Source organism: Tinamus guttatus, unplaced genomic scaffold (assembly GCF_059628265.1).
Source record: "Tinamus guttatus ecotype Peru unplaced genomic scaffold, ASM5962826v1 Tinamus_guttatus_pri_ptg000208l, whole genome shotgun sequence".
Classification (NCBI taxonomy): Eukaryota; Metazoa; Chordata; class Aves; order Tinamiformes; family Tinamidae; genus Tinamus; species Tinamus guttatus.
This window is the reverse complement of record NW_028288742.1, coordinates 10,064,046-10,080,791: the sequence shown is the minus strand read 5'-3', so window position 1 is coordinate 10,080,791 and position 16,746 is coordinate 10,064,046. Positions and strand designations below refer to the sequence as shown.

At 43.4% G+C, this 16,746-nt stretch overlaps 1 protein-coding gene across 2 annotated transcripts in view; it reads left to right on the top strand.

Annotated features, from left to right (window-relative positions):
• Positions 1–16,746, top strand: part of TTC7A (tetratricopeptide repeat domain 7A) — a 159,381-nt gene that overhangs the window by 126,904 nt on the left and 15,731 nt on the right. For both annotated transcript variants that reach the window (XM_088524277.1, XM_088524276.1), the window contains one exon: positions 810–1,012. In XM_088524277.1, the coding sequence (XP_088380403.1) occupies positions 810–1,012 (203 nt within the window). The remainder of the gene's footprint in view (positions 1–809; positions 1,013–16,746) is intronic.

Here is a 16,746-nt window from a genome sequence, read left to right as displayed (position 1 = left end):
ATCCTGAGAAATGTTGTGAAATTTATGTTTAATGTGAGAGAAGAATTGATAGCAAGTAAGCTGACAGAGTCAAGTGGGATAGTTGCTGGTGGTTGAAGAAAGTAAATGGTAGAATAAGTTCTTCCCAGAGTTCCCTTTTATTTTTCTGCAGAGCATATGTGAGGAAGTAAATGTATGTATGCATAATATAAATAAGTCCTTATAATGCAAGCCTTCTGTTTTTAAAGAGACTCTAAAAACCCAAGAGACAACTATCTCATGAACTAAGCACATGAGCAGAGAAGAACACATTTGATCAATTTTTAAAATGTGGGAATGGTCTTTTAAATAAGTTATTTAATATCCAACTCAGTCAGATGTATCCTGTTACTCTGACATGTTTAAACTTCTCGGTAGACAGTGATGGCTGCTTCTGCTCTTTTTCCCCCCAGATTATTTGGAAATGCATATGACAGCTCCAAGTAGCTACCAGCCGTGCTTGCTTAGGGATCGGTTCGGCATATGTTTACATCGTGATTGAAGAAACACTCTCGTATGTCTTCAAGGCCATCCTCGGTCAGGATAGCACCTAAAAAATGTCCATAAACATGCATATATATATATAGCACTTCATTGAATGGATATTTTTGTAATGTTAATTCACTTATAATAGTAAACACTAACCATAGTAGTAAGCGCTTTGCAGGATCATGCCCTTGTGGTTTAATATTTTTAAGGAAAGAGTGTAATTTATGTGAAGAAATGTGTCTGAATTACTTCAACTAATGGTAGGGTGGTGTTTTATTTTCCTTCCTTTCTTTTTTTTTCAGCTGAACTCTTCATGGAGCAACAGCATCTCAAGGAAGCAGGCTATTGTATCCAGGAGGCAGCTAGTCTTTTCCCCACTTCGCATGCTGTACTGTACATGCGTGGGCGGCTTGCAGAGATGAAAGGCAATTTGGAGGAGGCCAAGCAATTGTATGATGAGGCACTCACAGTGAATCCAGCTGGAGTGGAAATTATGCACAGCCTGGTGAGTTTGCAGGGGCTCAGCTCCATTATAGTGTTTATGTTCCCGATTAACTGTAATAAGAGGGGAGAGGGCTCATGCTTGCTCCGGGTGCCATTGTCTTCCTAATCCTGAAAGCAAGTGACTTTGTTCCAAGAATAAAATGAGTAGCCTGAACCTCTATTTTAATGCTGGATTGAATGTTTTTAATTAATTAGGACTTGTGTTGAAAGTAAATATTTTAATTGATAAATGCTGATAGCTTTGGAAGTCAGTTGACTGCTTTATTATTGTCTTTGCTGCTTTTCCTGCTGTTACGCATTTTAAGAAAGTAGTGCAATGATTTTTGAAAGATGATGTGAACTAAATAGCTACAGAGATACATACAGGGTTTCTGAATCTTGGGCTGGAGTGTTGTGTCTACCCAAAACAAGACGAACTGTTAGTTTACAATGCAGTTCATTTCTTAAACTAAGGCTCTGCTCTAACCTTGTGTAGGGGCTATGGCTCCACATTGCCTTTTCATTAGCACTCCTATTTAGCAAATACTTCTGTTGCACCATCCCCAAAATAAACTTATTTACAAACACAGGGCCTATAGCTTTCAAAGTGTATTGTACAGGGAACTTTGTGGAAGGCTAAGACCCACTTCTGTTATGAAATCAGAACATTTAATCATATTTTATCAGACATGCGTCTTCTTAACTCTAGCCTTTAGGTGTCTCTTAAATTTTAGTAGTCTCAGAGATTTTCTCAACCAATTTAATTTCTACAAGAATTCTCTGTTCAAATGGCCATGTTGTATCTTTGCTAGCAGATCTGTATTCCCTGGCATAAATTTAGCCCCGGTAAGATTGGCAGGCAGTACCAGAACTGAAGGGTTATGAGTACACAAGAGGACAAACATAAAGTGAAGTGATAATTGAGAGAAAATAGTGGAACCCAGAGAGAAGGAATGAAGGACAAGATTTGGTAATAACGAATGATGAGTGTTGCGCTGCAAGTGCAAAACCAGCAAATGAATAGCTAGTGTCCAGGTTGGGAGGAGGTTACAAAACAGCTGTGCACATGGCAGGCTTATGTGCTTTAGGGCTCGGTTGTATTATTTGATTTCTGTCATCCAACCTGTGCAAAATCAGTCTGTGAAAATCTGGAAAGATGGAATGAAATGGCTTGTTTGGTTAGTGTCAGAATTGCAGACAAGTCACCAAGGTCAGAATAGCCATCAAGTTAGGTGCCAAAACCATACTAACAGTTTTAATTTTTGTCCTACTCTATGGGCAAAACCACACATTGTGTCTTCGCACTTCAGTTGTTTGTACTTGTCACAAACCATAACTGTTTGGAATAAAGTTTTCTGACGTGCACATCAGTTCTGGCCCATGAGCAAGCAGGGAAAAGGAAAGACAGACTTGATAACAGAAAGAAAAATAGGGACTGACTGGATAGATTAAAAGAATGAGACTGCATTAAGGAATAAGGCCCAGAGTAGGAGGTGGGTGTGTTGGGAAGGAAGAAATAGAAAGGGCCTTAGATCTTCTTAAAATCCTGAGTCTACCCACCCCTCTGGTGTCAGCAGGTATCAGTGAAAATCAGTTGCTGGGCTGTGTGTCTCGTCCCCCGTAGGTGGCCGTGCTGGCAGCCCGTCGGTCCCACATGTTAGCAAAACAGACAGCAAAGGTCTGTTCTGTCCCTGCAGATATGAGTCATGGGGGCACTTCCAGGATGCCACATGATGCTTTTCCTTTTCATGCTTCTCCAAAAGCTGGGAAATTGCACATGGCAAGTTAGATGCATTTGATGAGCACTACAGAAAAGCTTGTAAAGAAATTAATCATTCTGTCTTCAGACATCAGAATCTTGAATAATATGCAGTAAACAAGGCTTTTAGGGCTATGCATCAAATAAAAAGGGCAAAAATAAAATACTGAATGGCTGCTAGCTAAGCAAATCTGTCCTGTATACTGAAGGAGATAGGGTCCCCATGGAAAACTTAGACTGGGCTTATGCAATTGAAGATATAACATAACAAGTAGTGTAGTTTGCATCTCTTTGCAGTCAAAGGAACACTGAATGCCTTTCTGGAAAGTATATATTAGCCAAGTGCAAGACATACAGTTCTTAAAAATAGGAGTTCTTGAGCACAGTTTTTTCAATTGTACACCTGAGGGAAACAGTATATAAAATGGGTTGTGCAAGAAGCCAAACTCGATTACTAGGTGGTTCCACCTGACTTGAAGCCATGTAAGACACATATAGAGGCAGCTGAAATTAAGTTCACACAGGCTGTTTCAATGCTGGTCTCCCCAAACATTTGAACACTTAGTTTTCCCACTGTAATAATACTTTTGTAAATGTATAACCATTTAGGGAAAGAGGATCTGCTTAGGAAAATTAGTGTTTGACTTAGTGCAATTGCCATCCAGTTGACCTAGTCCACTTTAAGGGAGAGCTGCTGCAGACAGTGCTGGTTCTCCCCAGTGTATCAGTACCAATTAGCAGAGTAGTCCTGTCTCTCCCCTAGGCGCTCAGAACTAGGTTGTCAAGGCTATATTTGGAAAATCCCTACTTGAAGAGCATTGCTGGCTTTAAATGAAGGGCACAAAGGCAGCAATGAATGAGTTCATCAGGTATCAGTAGCTTCAGAGTAGAGCGGCCATCGTAATAAACACAAGCTCCTCCGAAAACCCCTGTGTGTAACTGTGCTGGTGGGGGGTTGCATGAGCGGTCACATTCGTGTGCTCTCCGTGGCACAGAAAGACACCTGGCGTCTTTTGAAATATTAATGGCTTTAAAACTAAGAAAGCACATTTGTAGAGGAGGCGCATTCAGTTTTATTTTGGAAAAACACAGAGAATCAGACTTGGTATTAAGTATGCTACTGGAGAGCAATCTTAATACCAAAGAAATCCTGGTGAGGTGTGTGGACCTACTCCTTTGTCTGAATAGCTGTTTTCTCGCAGAAATGACTAGCTTGACTTGACTCTAAGAAAAAAGTAAGTCTTGTTAAACCCTTAGCAATCTTTTGATTCTTGCTAGGATGAGAATCACTGTCAGAGTGAACAGAGATGTTTGCTCTGTCTCGTGCATTTCTCTCTTCCCTCTCCCTATTAGAACAACCAGTTCTTCTAGTCAGTGTCCTTTCTGGGGCCTGCTTGCAAAGATCATAGAGCACTTTCACCCTCAGTTTGAGGGCTGATGGAGGCTCCGCTGAGTCGGGATCTCTGCAGGTCCAGAAACAAGAGCTAAACCCATATCCTCCCATTTCACACTGAGTGGACAGCCGTGCTAGATGCTAATAACCAAGGCTTACTTCCTCCAGCATATACCCTATTTTGTCACATAACTCTGTAATACATGGCATTTAGGGACTGTGATAACACAACTGACATGTGCCCAACCAAGTCAGAAAATATAACATAAGCCAGGGCAGATGATACCTCCTTGTGAAGTGTTGCACAAATCCACCTGCCTGTGTGTCACTGGAGAAAGACGCTGAGTGGCACGTTCCCTACCACAGTGTGAGCAGCACTATCCTCCCCTTTGATACGGAGGAGGAGAAAATTCATGCCAACATGTTGGATTCGGGTCCTGTAGCTCCATAAATAATAGACCAGGCTAAGCAAAAAGCATGCTGAGGCATTGGGAAGGCACCTGCCCAGCAGCCTTCTCAAGTAGCTCTGTGTTGGACTCAACGTGTCATAGTGCAGGAAGGAGAAAGAGGATCATACATCTAAAAGTAAGTGGGTACCCTCATCTTAGACATTGTGCCAGATTTAATGAAAGCAGCAAGTAGTACCCAATAAACAGTGCAAAAGGAAAATATTTGCTTGACTCACACTGAAGTTTTATTGGTTGCAATGAAAGATTGTAATGATTCTCTACTTCTTCTGAAGCCTGAGGCAAGGGTGATAAGATTGTTATTAGAATGCTGGTTTTGCCCTTTTCACTGCATCATCCCCATATTTGATAATGAAGCAGCGAAATGTATGTTGGGGTTCGGTGAATCGTAAAGGTTAAAAATGAAAGCAGCCTTTGCAATGTGTTCTGTTGTGACAACTTAAACAGGTAGAAAGCATAATTAGTGAAAATATATTAGATCTGTTCCACAGTCAGGTCAAATAGAATATGACTTTACATGTAATGCCGGTTGTGCTAGTCATCATAGTTCTACTTTTTACTACAGGGACTGCCATCTGCACCATAAAACATAGATTGGCAACCCCATGGAATTGCTTTAAAGTGCTGGAAAAGCAAGCGTCCCACTTACCTCAGTGTGAGTGAGCCATTCTGAGACAACCAGTTGACCATGGGCTGTTCTGTGGCCTGTATTTTCTGAGATCAGCCCAGATTTTGGTCTTTTCCTAGGAATGCCTGATTATTTGCTGTGGAAGGTCCCATGTTATATGGAGTTTAGGAGGTATCGGTTACATACCAGCATCACAGTTAGATTACTTGAGGTTAACTGGCCTTTTTACAGTTCTACCATACCCTTTTAAAGAGGAGAAAGTTAGAATTAATAATGAGGTTCTTCAATGCTGCAATGAGCAGCATTGTAAACCCAGTGCTAAAACACTCATCATCCCATGGCCTTCTACTTATACAAATTTTACCTATATACATTTTCATACAAATATAACAGTCTATTCCAAATCATTTATATTAACCCGATCTCGTTACCACAGCTCTGTTTTCATCTCCATGAGCCTGCAGGGGTTGGATTTATTCTGAACGGTCTGCAGCTCTAGTGAATAGATGAATGTGATTTATAGGAGCCAGCAGTGTAACAGTGTTATCTTGAGTCCTTACAGAGGTGTCAGTGTTCCCGTCTGTGAATGCAACATAACCAGCAGGCATGCAATTATACTCTTTGATATATATTTCTGATTTCATTCGGCTTGTCAGAGACATCTTTTTAGCTGGTAGAACACAAATTTCTCTCTGCCGGTGATGCTAGAAGCTGAAGAGCTTGATTAAGAGCAAGTTTTTGTGTAGATTATGGATCTTTTGCCTAAAATCAGTATATTGCTTTTGATTAGATGTGAGTGTTTAAAAACTATATGTTGCTTTGTTTCGATCTTATGCTGTTCTTAATTGTTCAGCTGGATGCAAGGACTGAAAAAAGAAAAACTTTACAAGCACAGGGAGACTTGGAACGGTTTCATTTGGCCATCATTGTGTGCTTAGGATGCAATTTCGTGTTCATTTTGGTAGAAGAGTCAAGCTATTGTCTCCAGACTCACTTTTGGTAGCATCAGGATAATTTGAAGTCTACGGTTTCCACTGATTAGAACATGGAAATGAATTATTTCTGTTCATTTATTTCATTTTAGCTCACAGCATGGATGCTTGTTTTCAAAGGCATCCATTCACATAACAACAACATGTCTTGATTGCCTAATATTTTTAAGGATGACATGCGTTACCTCCTTGGGGATTTGTTTCGTGCTGGTATGAAGTAATCATATAAATCATGGGGCAGATTCTCAGCAAGGGTAAATTATCGTAGCTCCATGATACTGAGGTCTCTATGTCTCGTAAAGTAACTAGGCCTCTAATTAGAAGCATCTTTACCTTGAAACCTCAAGTTGGAATGCTTTCTGTTCTCACACCTGGGAACAAAAGAGCGCAGTCTGCATGTGAATGCTGCTGTTTAGGAGCCAAGGAGCTGCTCCGCGCCCGCGTTTATCCGCTTTGCTCTCTGTCTTGTGGATACGCATACCATGGTCTGCATCCGTTTCCCAGTGACACGTCTTGCTAGTGCTTTATATTTGGGTACAGAGAATTGCACATCCCCATTGAAATGCATCCCTCTCTGTTCAGAGCAACTGTTTATTAGTCCTAATTGTGATGAGGTAGATAACTATCTAAAGACACAAAGCGCTACCTGTTTTTATGGGCTCTGGATATAGCTCGCTCTCGTTGCGTTTGATGCCCCCAGGCTCTTGTTTGTGGGAAGATGTTAAGTTGGTTAGACAATTAGAGAACTGGTAATTTTTATTAAGTAGGCAATTGTACTATTTTTGTGGTAAATTCTGAGAATATTTTTGTTATCACAGCTTCTGTGCAAATGAATACTCTGAATCTTTACAAAATCGCTGTCTTAAGAAGATGAACTTCTGTGGACAGTGATTACAAAATGAATTTCTAGCTGCTCTTTGACAAACAGAAAAGAGAAGCTTTACCACCTACACTATTTTTTTTAATTGGGGAAGTGCATGGATACATCTCCCTTTCCAGAATAGCGTTGCATTTTAGAATTACATTAAGTACTTTTCAGCATTATTGTTATCTTAAGTGTCTTGGGTTGGTATTAAATGTGTTATTTACATTTATTTTCTGGAATTTCTGCATATAAAAAGTGTTTCAAGAGACTGTTTCCAGATTTTGATAGCTGTATTGCCCCCAGTTTTTAATTACATTACGTCAATGGGATCCCTCCTTGGTTGATGTAGCTTCTGAATTGTCATGTAGTAAAATGTAGGTAAGCAGGAAAATAAAAATTAGCTTCACAGATGAAAATGCTTAAGATAAGCCACACCTGGAGTATTGGGTTCAGTTCTGGGCTCCCCACTACAAGAGAGACATGGAGCTTCTAGAGAGGGTCCAGCGGAGAGCCACGAAGATGATTAAGGGACTGGAGCATCTATCTTATGACGAAAGACTAAGCGAGCTGGGCCTGTTTAGTCTGGAGAAGACTGAGAGGGGATCTGATCAACATGTTCAAGTATCTGAGGGGAGAATGTAGGGAGGGTGGGGCCAGGCTCTTCTCTGTGCTGACCAGTGACAGGACAAGGGGCAATGGGTGCAAGTTGAAACACAGGAAGTTCCACCTCCATGTGAGGAAGAACTTCTTTACTGTGAGGGTGACAGAGCACTGCAACAGGCTGCCCAGAGAGGCTGTGGAGTCTCCTTCTCTGGAGATCTTCAAAACGGGCCTAGGTGCCACCCTCTGCTACATGCTCTGAGTGTCCCTGCTGGAGCAGGTCGTTGGACTAGATGATCTCCAGAGGTCCCTTCCAACCTCAACCGTTCTGTGGTATCCCATACGCTGTATCCTCCAAAGCTGAGAAGTCCTGAGTGTTTGTGGGGAATCCTCCCACAGAGGCTCTCTTGCCATTTCCTGAGGAGCGTGATAGAGCACTCAAAGCAAATGTCCCCAGGGCTAGAGCTCCTCGTTTGTGTTCCCAAGCGGAGCCCGGTTTCATGGTTTCTATCAAAACACGTCGGGCTAGGCCCTTGCTCCTGTTATGCAACAGGGTGGGTCCTTCCTCTTGGGGAGAGCAGTGACCTGCAACTCAGTCATTTTCCATGGAAGGCATTTCGCTGCAGAGGTGGAGCCCTGGCTCGCATCGTCCTCTGCACGGCCGGCTTTGCCGTGGGGTCTGCTGTGATTATGTGTCACTAGTTACCCTGGGCCTCTGTAAAATGGGGAGGAAACTACTGAGCTACTTCATCTGGGGCTTGTGGAGCTTAATTAATATCTGCACGTGCTTTCAGATGACAAGCACGCTATACATGCAAAGTCTTATTTGTTCTAATTATATATTCTTGAATCCTTTGGGCTTTCAGACCACAAATTATTTTGGGCAAAGTACTGCAACTGCTCAGCTCAAATGCTGTGCTTTACAGCTTCGGGTACCCTTATGTCCCTTAATGTAAGTAGTGATGAAATCATTATTGTGGTGGGAGTGGGATTCAGCGAGCAGATCTGGGAACAACTCCTGCCTCTCTCAAGGATTTGTTTTCGTTACAGGAGTCTGCCTTGCCTCTGTATTGTGACTTGTCCTCCATTGTATTGATAAATTGTTTCTGCAGTGCTGTGAAGGGCAGAGAGAAACAGGAGCAAATGTAATTCTGAAGACTTTCTAGCACAGCCCACTTCTCTTCCTGGGGATAAGACATGACAACGCCTGCAAAAAATAGCCTTTTGCGGGGGGGGCTGGGGAGTGCTTCCTTTCTGCTCTGACAGTGAATGTATCCTCCTGTTCTGCAAATTCAGTGCAAGCAGAATATCCCTGTACCAGTGCAGTGTTGCAGTTTCCCCTGGTGAGAACAGTTTTGGATTTGTAAGGCAGAGATGACAGAGCTAGAGGCAGAAAAAGCATTAGAGAAGACACTTTGTCACTCATTACGAGCCTTTCCAAAAATGGAGCAACCTTGAACAAAGTGGTTTTTTTTTTTCTTTTTTTCTTTTTTAATTAAGTAAGTAATAGTGACAGAGTCAACAGGAGATTCTGGCAACCCAGAAGAGACTAGTGACGTCCTGTGTGATGCAGTTTGGACAGCTACAGTCTCTGGGACTCTTTAAGTCTACCTAATACGGAGTGTAGAAGAAAACACTGGATGGGTGAATTAAGAAACTGTTTGCTAAGTCCTAGGCTCCAGCAGGATGTTTTTGGACTGCTTTCCTAGTACAAAGCATGTAAGCAGTTTCGCCCACCCCAGTGGGTATTCTCTAGATATGCAGAAATCCCTATATGCTCTTACCAACCTTTCCTATAACGTTGTTTGGGTTCCACACATCACGTTTTTCCAGGGTGTTTGGCAAACAGACAAGTGGTGATACGTATGTGTTTAAGAAGGGAAGTGGTGGGAAAGAGTTGGGGAGGAGGCTATATAAGCAGCAGTGAAAAAAAAGCAAAGACTGCTGCTTATTTTAAAATATTAAAGTAAAACATTGACTGCTTAGAGGGACTGTTTATGTTTTTTTCTTTTCCATTATATGCTGTCCACACGGCCTTTCAACAGCTTGTTTTTTTCCTATTCCATCCTTTGCCTTGTAGGTTTCTGCAGGAGAGGAGCCCAGTCCTGATTTACTTCAGCAGGCTCCTTCGGTACTATTTATTTGCTATTTTATTCCAGAAAGGTAAAATTCTCTACAAAGAAACAGTGAGAGCATGCTTAGGTCAGGAGCTTGTCCTGGTGGTGTTGAAAGATTGTCTGAAAACACGAACAAACGAGGGCCAAGGATTGGGAGGAACTCCTTGCTCTTTGGAAAATAAGACTTGCTAGGAGGGACTTATTACAGGTTTCCTGTTTGTTCCTTGCGCCTTCTAAACCTGTGTGGGTTTTTTATGTGTTGGAAAGACTCCATTTGTTCTCTATTGCCATTTTCTTCTCTTCCTTCCCAATGCTGTTATAAAGCTCCAGTCTATCAGTGAGCTGCCCTTTGATACTGCTAATATGACTTCTGCCAAAGTGCTCAGCAGTGAGAAACTCCAGCTGGAAAGAGAGCAGAGAAAACTGTCTGACCTATGATGGCCAGAGACAGGAGAGAATAGAAGAGCTTGACTTGTCAGGGTAGCAAAACAGAAACTGTGAAGGGTTACATTTGTTCTCCACAGGTACGTGTGCAAATAAATAGAAAATACTATGGACACAGAGAGAAACTGTGTGAGGTAGAGGATGAGGCTGCTGTTTATGTGCTCTAAGTTGGTCCTGAAGCCTGAAGAAGGTTCCTGGCCATCCATGTGGCCTGGATCTGGGGCAGCCTCCTGGCAGGAGGGATGAGAAGGGCAGTGCGACACCTCTGCTGGGGCCTGGAGAGGACCCTGGGAGGGAGCAGAAGGGTCCCCAGGAGCAGGGCTTAACCAAACCCAAAATAGCACTTGCCTACTCCAGCATGCGGTCCGGACTGCCAGGACTGGGGTGGATTCATCCTGCCCTCACATTTGGCCTGAAACCCTGAGTGTCCAGCTAAAAATAAGGTGTCCTGCAGGTCTGCCCACAGTGCTGTCTTCCTATTTCCTTTTTCTGATGAATAATTTCTATTTCCAGAAGCATTTTGTAGTGCATTATTTTGAGCTTTATTACTTTTTAATTAAATTGAGAGTTTGAATGTTAGTAGGGCTTCCCTGGAACACAGCCCTGACCTCCATTTTTATATATATTTTTAATGAGTTGTCAAGTGGCTTGTGGGTATCACGGAGTGGAATGATAGATGTAGCTGGAATCAGGAGAGTTGCATGGAAATTCTCTAAAAAGTAAAGAGCGTTGTGACAGCTCAGCTCAATTGACAAAAATGTCAAGTCAGGTTTAATAGCGTAGTTCCTTATTGAATGAATCCATCCTGTAGGAAGCAGTATGACCTTCCTGTGTGTGTGTACAATATAAAAAATCAATATTAATCCCCTGGGAGGAAAGATATAAGATTAACAGAACATTTGAGTGAGTCTAATGAGAACCACATGGCAAGAATGTTAATTTGGAAAGAGATAGTCATATAAGCTGTCTGAAGACAGTGCAGTAGTTTCCATACGTCACCTATTGCTGTGCATTCGCCTCAGAGACATATCTGCAGGATATAATTTCATGGATCTGCCAGTCTCTTCTGTGGTTTCTTGACAGAACAACGAGGGCTTTTTCAGCTGATCACCTTTCAGTGGGGAGATTTATGACTAGCATAGTTAGACGAGCCTTTCCTGCAGGAGAGGAGGAGAGGGGCTGGAGCAGTTGGGAGCCACGTACCAGCCGAATGTGGGAACTGCATAATCGGAACCAGGCTCGAGCGTCTCTCTCTCGCAGTTGCTCTCTGGAGTCATGCGTTTCGCAGGCATTGTTCACCAAATGTTTGCCTAAATCAGTTCTCATTGCTCGTATTTTGGGAAGTTGGGTGGGTAGCAATTTTTCGGTCATGAATTACTCAATACTCCTTAGCTTTATATGCAATAAACAAAACAATAGGCTTTTATGCTTCCTCTGCTTCTGAGATTGTGCCACTACAATTCCATTTTAAGCCCTTTGAAGTAGTAGATAAAAATTCACACAAACCCGTTCTCAGCATTTGGTTTAGGTAAATGAGTTGGCCAGTGTGTGTCCAGCTGTTGCCCAGGGAGAGGGAATTCTCCAAGGTTGATGCAGAGCCCCTTTTGGTACCTCCCGCTCTGTCTTGCCTTGGGGAAAAGCCTGTGTCTGTCTCTTCCTGAAGATATAGGGAGACTGTAATGGTGGATGTCTGTTTCTGTAGCTCAAATACCCCTCTGAAGTAGTGACACGTGGAGCAGTTAAGTGTCTCCTAGTGCAAGATCTAAGGCAGGAGAAGAGGTAAAATTATATAGGCTTCTTCTAGAGAAGTTATTGCTTTGATGTTTTCATATTTAGCTCTGTTCTCTCATGTCTTGCATTCCCTTGTTCAGCATTCAATTTAATACAAAGAGCAAGCCAATAAAAACATGTTTTCCAGTTGCATTGCTTATCACGATGTATGAGATTTCTAAGCTTGTCTCCAACATAAGAGACTGAGAATAAAAATCAGCCAGAACACAAATGGCAGCATCTCAGCTCTGCCAGGCTGTACGCTGGAGGGTATTTGTTTATGGTTTTTTGCCAGCATTGGTTAAACAGAGGTAAAACTATAAATGTTGCGCAGAGCTTCCCAAATAGGATTTCAGGGGGGACACTGTGACACTAGGTGCCAGCTCCTAACGGAGCCGTTGCGGGAGCGATGCCCGCTGCTCCTCCTAGATCCGAGAGGCAGAGCAGGGAGAGGGAGGGCTGATGAGCTCTGTGTGCGGTTTGCTGCTTTATTTGGGGCCATTCATTTGTTAAGATTTGATGCGTTACTGCCTGTACTGTGTGAGCTCCGCTCTGATTCTTCCCAAATCCAAACAGTGGCTGATGTGACTCTGAATGAGGGACTCGCTTAGTGGCCCTTCGCAGGCTTTACAACAAACCAGGCGAGTCCAGTATCAGCTCTGAGGGAGCAGAGCCAAGTGAGCTGATGTTCAATGCTAACATGCATGGCAAAAGGCTGATTGAGACACACAGAACCTGCCGTGTGTTTTTTGTTTCTTTTTTTAATTGCATTCAGACAAGATGTTCAGTATTTGAGTCAGCTCGGCACTCTTCCAGCTGATGAAAGTGTTGATGATAACTGACACAGTGATGATATGTTAAGTGCGCTTAATATCTTGGCGTACATGTCATGAGGTATGCTAGAATCATAGAATTGAGGTGAGAAAGGACCTTTCCACTGAGCTCAGTTGGTCCAACCTCCCATTCACGGCAGGGCCAATTTCAAAGTCAGAGCAGGTTGTTCAGGCGCTTGTCGAGTGGAGCGCTGAGTATCTCCAAGTACAGATATCCTACCACCTCTCTAGGTCCATGTTCTGATGCTGTGACATTCTTTATGAAGATTTTTTTTCTTAGTATCTAATCAATCCAAATTTCCTTTGCTGCAACCTGTATCTCTTGTATCTCAGCTACCCCCTCAGCTTCCATCCGCGCACGGGGGTCCTGCTGGGCGGGTTCAGCTGTCACCCAGCAGCTCCGGGTCGCTCCCCGCAGAGCGCTGCGCTCGCGCCGCTGGGTGCCCCGCGCGTCGCCGTCGCACGGCGTCGCTCCCTCCCATGTGCCAGGCTTCGCTCTCCAGCCGACGCGCTGCCCCGTCGCGTGGCACCTCCACAGACCTGGCCGCAGCAGGGCCACGCGAGCACTGCGTCACCACGGGGCAGATCGCACGTGCAGACCGTGTCGCGCAAGCAACACTTCTGTATTCAGAATAAGCAAAAGGCAAGTTTGATCAATGCGGAACTGAAATAAAATGTCGAGCTGCCATCTCTGAGTTATTTCGAGGTGCTGGCATAGCACCAACATGGAATTTTTCCGTATCCCGCAGTGCCCCTTGTACAGAAAGGCACACAGTACTTTGTGGTTGCTTGGTTTGTTTTTTCTCACCTTGCAGGCAGTAAGGAACAATGTTGCCCAAGGCAACATGGACAGAAGCAGAGAAATGTCATGGGAAAGTACTAGTCACTGGAAAGCTATTAGGGGAAGGCACCTTCAGTGGGAGAGGCCTTGTAGCCACCACATGATTTTTTGCTTTCTGTGTTTGTTTGCGAACAGCCAACCTGTTAGAACTGTCCTGGCACCCTCTGTAACCCACAACAGGGCTGCATGTGCAAATATACATGTGTACATATCGCAGAGCTGCAAGAACTGTGGCATCGGCCGCTCTTGGGCAGGCTCTGACTTGATTATGAAACGCCAGGCAGAAAGAGCATCTCGGGCATCCATGGAACAGTGTCGCCTTGTGCTTTGGAAAGGGGACTGGTCCCCAGCAGCTCCTGCGGATGAGCCGTGGCCCAGGACAGGCGGGAGGGAGGCCGAGAGGAGCCTCTTGGTGACAGGACTTTCCTCGCAGAATTCCCTGGGCAAGGGCAGGAGGGCTCCTCACCTGCCTGAAGAGCAAAGAGTCTGTGATCCTGAAGCTGGCAGAGCAGCAGTGCAGCTGAAGGCCCTGCTGGACACCCAAAATGAGGAGCCCCCAGCAAAACACCAGCCAGACCTTGGCCCCGGTGTGCCTGAGTTGGCTCGGCGTGGTGACCGTGAGAAGCCGCTGTGCTGTTTAGTAGCGTGGCAAATGCAGTTGCCGCTCTGCGGTAAACTTGCCCTGTGGTCTCCGTCCCTCCCTGCAGTACAAGCAAGAGCTTCCTCTTCTCCCCCAGGCTTGTCAAGCCCATCTGGGTATCGCAGCCCTTAACACCTGCGCTGAACGTGACCCGAAGCAGCACGAGGGCGGCCGTGCGCCGCCGACACCTCACACCCGTTCAGCACGTGGGCGCACGGCATACCAAGCAGGACAGGCTTAATTGGTAGTGAAGGATGAACTATGAATTGTGCTTAAAATAAATTGTCAGGCAGCTCTGCGATTGCAGTTATTTTTTTAAACAAGAAGATAGGCTCCCTTTGCAAATATTCCCCTGCGTGGTGTCGCGTGGAGCAGTTAATGGTGAGCAGATTTGTTGGTTCCATTTGCAGGGTTTTTAATAAGAGAGCAGTATTATTCCCTTGCATCTAACCAAAATCCCTAGAATTTCTGAACCTTTAGTTATAGTAATTTTTGTGCCAGGTTGGCAGGCAGTGGTATTTTCCCTTTGAGGCTGTCACTGTCAGCTCTGCAGAGCACAGGAGTGAGTAATACAGATGAATGATGCTAGGTCAAATTAAAAAAAAAAAAAAAAGAAAAATGCCAGAATAAAGCATTCGTAAAAGCAAATATGAGCCCTTGCTGCATCAGGACACTCAAAGCCTGACATAGAAGTAGAGCTAATAGACTTGTTAACATACAGCCAGACCCCATGGCATTTAAATCTTTTTTTTTTCTGCATGTAGATTATGCACATGATGATCATTAAGGACAGGCTTCTGCAGCTAGAAGCAAATCTCAGTTCTCCTTTTGGCTTCAATGAGAATAAGAGACTCTGCACATATTTCATGCATATTAAGAGCAAAACTGTCCACTGTACCTTCAACACCATGTTTGTAAACTATTTGTGTCCTGTTTGCCTGAAAAGTTTCTTGCTTTGAGAGCAAGACAAGTGAGTAAATGCATGGAGGGACTATGAAAGCCCCAAGCTCTGGAGATTCACAGAATTCTGAGGCAGCAGAAACCCTCATTTCTGGATTCCTTGCTGTTGTTCCTAGAATACCACAAATAGGTCAAACAAGCAACCGTGAAGGCACAGAAATGCTGTTCACTAATAATAAAAGGTTATGCAAGTATTTGGGATAAGTATTAGTTTCAAATTTATGCAGTTGGAAATTATTTTGTTTTAAATATCACCATAGTTACCAGTAGTCAGAAGAGTGTCTCATCTCTCAGATTTCTTAGATTTCTCTGAGAGCTCCTCTGTTATATTTATGCATTATTTGATGCCTGACACAGCAAATTCAGACTGGAAAAAATGCATACACCATTTTAGAGCAACCTCTTATTTCAGGTAATGAATGAGAAACAATCAAAGGAAACAATTTGGAAGTAAACTATAATTTGAAATTAATTTTTCCAAACTAGCAAACCCTACAAGAATAGAAGCCTCACAAAGTAAAAATGACTTGTGTGTGAGATCCCTGAGAGCAGCCTTTCTTTTTTAAACTTGGTCAGCTACACTAAGTGATTTTATCAAGGTAGCTATTGTCAGGAGTAAGAACAGTTGCATAAAGTAGTGCTAGTGCAGGCAGCTATATGACAAGTCACATCCATGTCACACCAAACCCCTTCAAGTCAAATTCATGCAACTGAAATTCTGTAAATAGATTAAATCTCGCTTTTCTTGCACCACTCCCTTTCACAAGTGGGATCTGCTGGCATCAAAAAAGAACCGAAGAGGAGCCTTGTAGGAAGTGCAACCCTGCTATTTCTGCATTCTTTGATCCAGATGACTCTTGCAAACTTTTTCCAGCTCAGTGGTCACAGAGCCTGTCACAGTTTGAGAAGAACCAGAGGGGCTGCTCGCTCTGCATCTTAACTTTGGAAGAGAAGTCCATTTGGAAGAGACTTCTGTAGCTCAGATACCACAGGGATGATGGTGAATAGGGGGAGAGTTTCTAGACCATTACATATTCCCTTTGACTCTTTTTCTTTAGTATGCTCCAGCTTTCAAGACAGGCTGGGTGCAGTGGCATAAAATATCAAAATATCTCAGGAAGGAAAGGGATCAAAATTCTTATAAAAAAAACCTGATCTCTGTCCAGTATGTATTCATTGAGGCTGAAATGGCTACATCTTCATTTTCAGGAGTATTGCTAAAGTTAGAGAAAGTGAGAGGAAAACTTGAGGGCAAAGATATGAGGCCAAACAATTTTGCATTAATCACAAGTGTCTCACTTGGAGAGAAAATGGCAATTTCAGTAATTTTTCAGTGTGAGACAGATCTTTATCCAGGAAACTTATACAATGAAGTGCTTGCAGAAACCTCTAGAAGTAGAACTGTAATGGCTCAGGTATCTATGCCAGCATATTCTAGTGCTTGGGG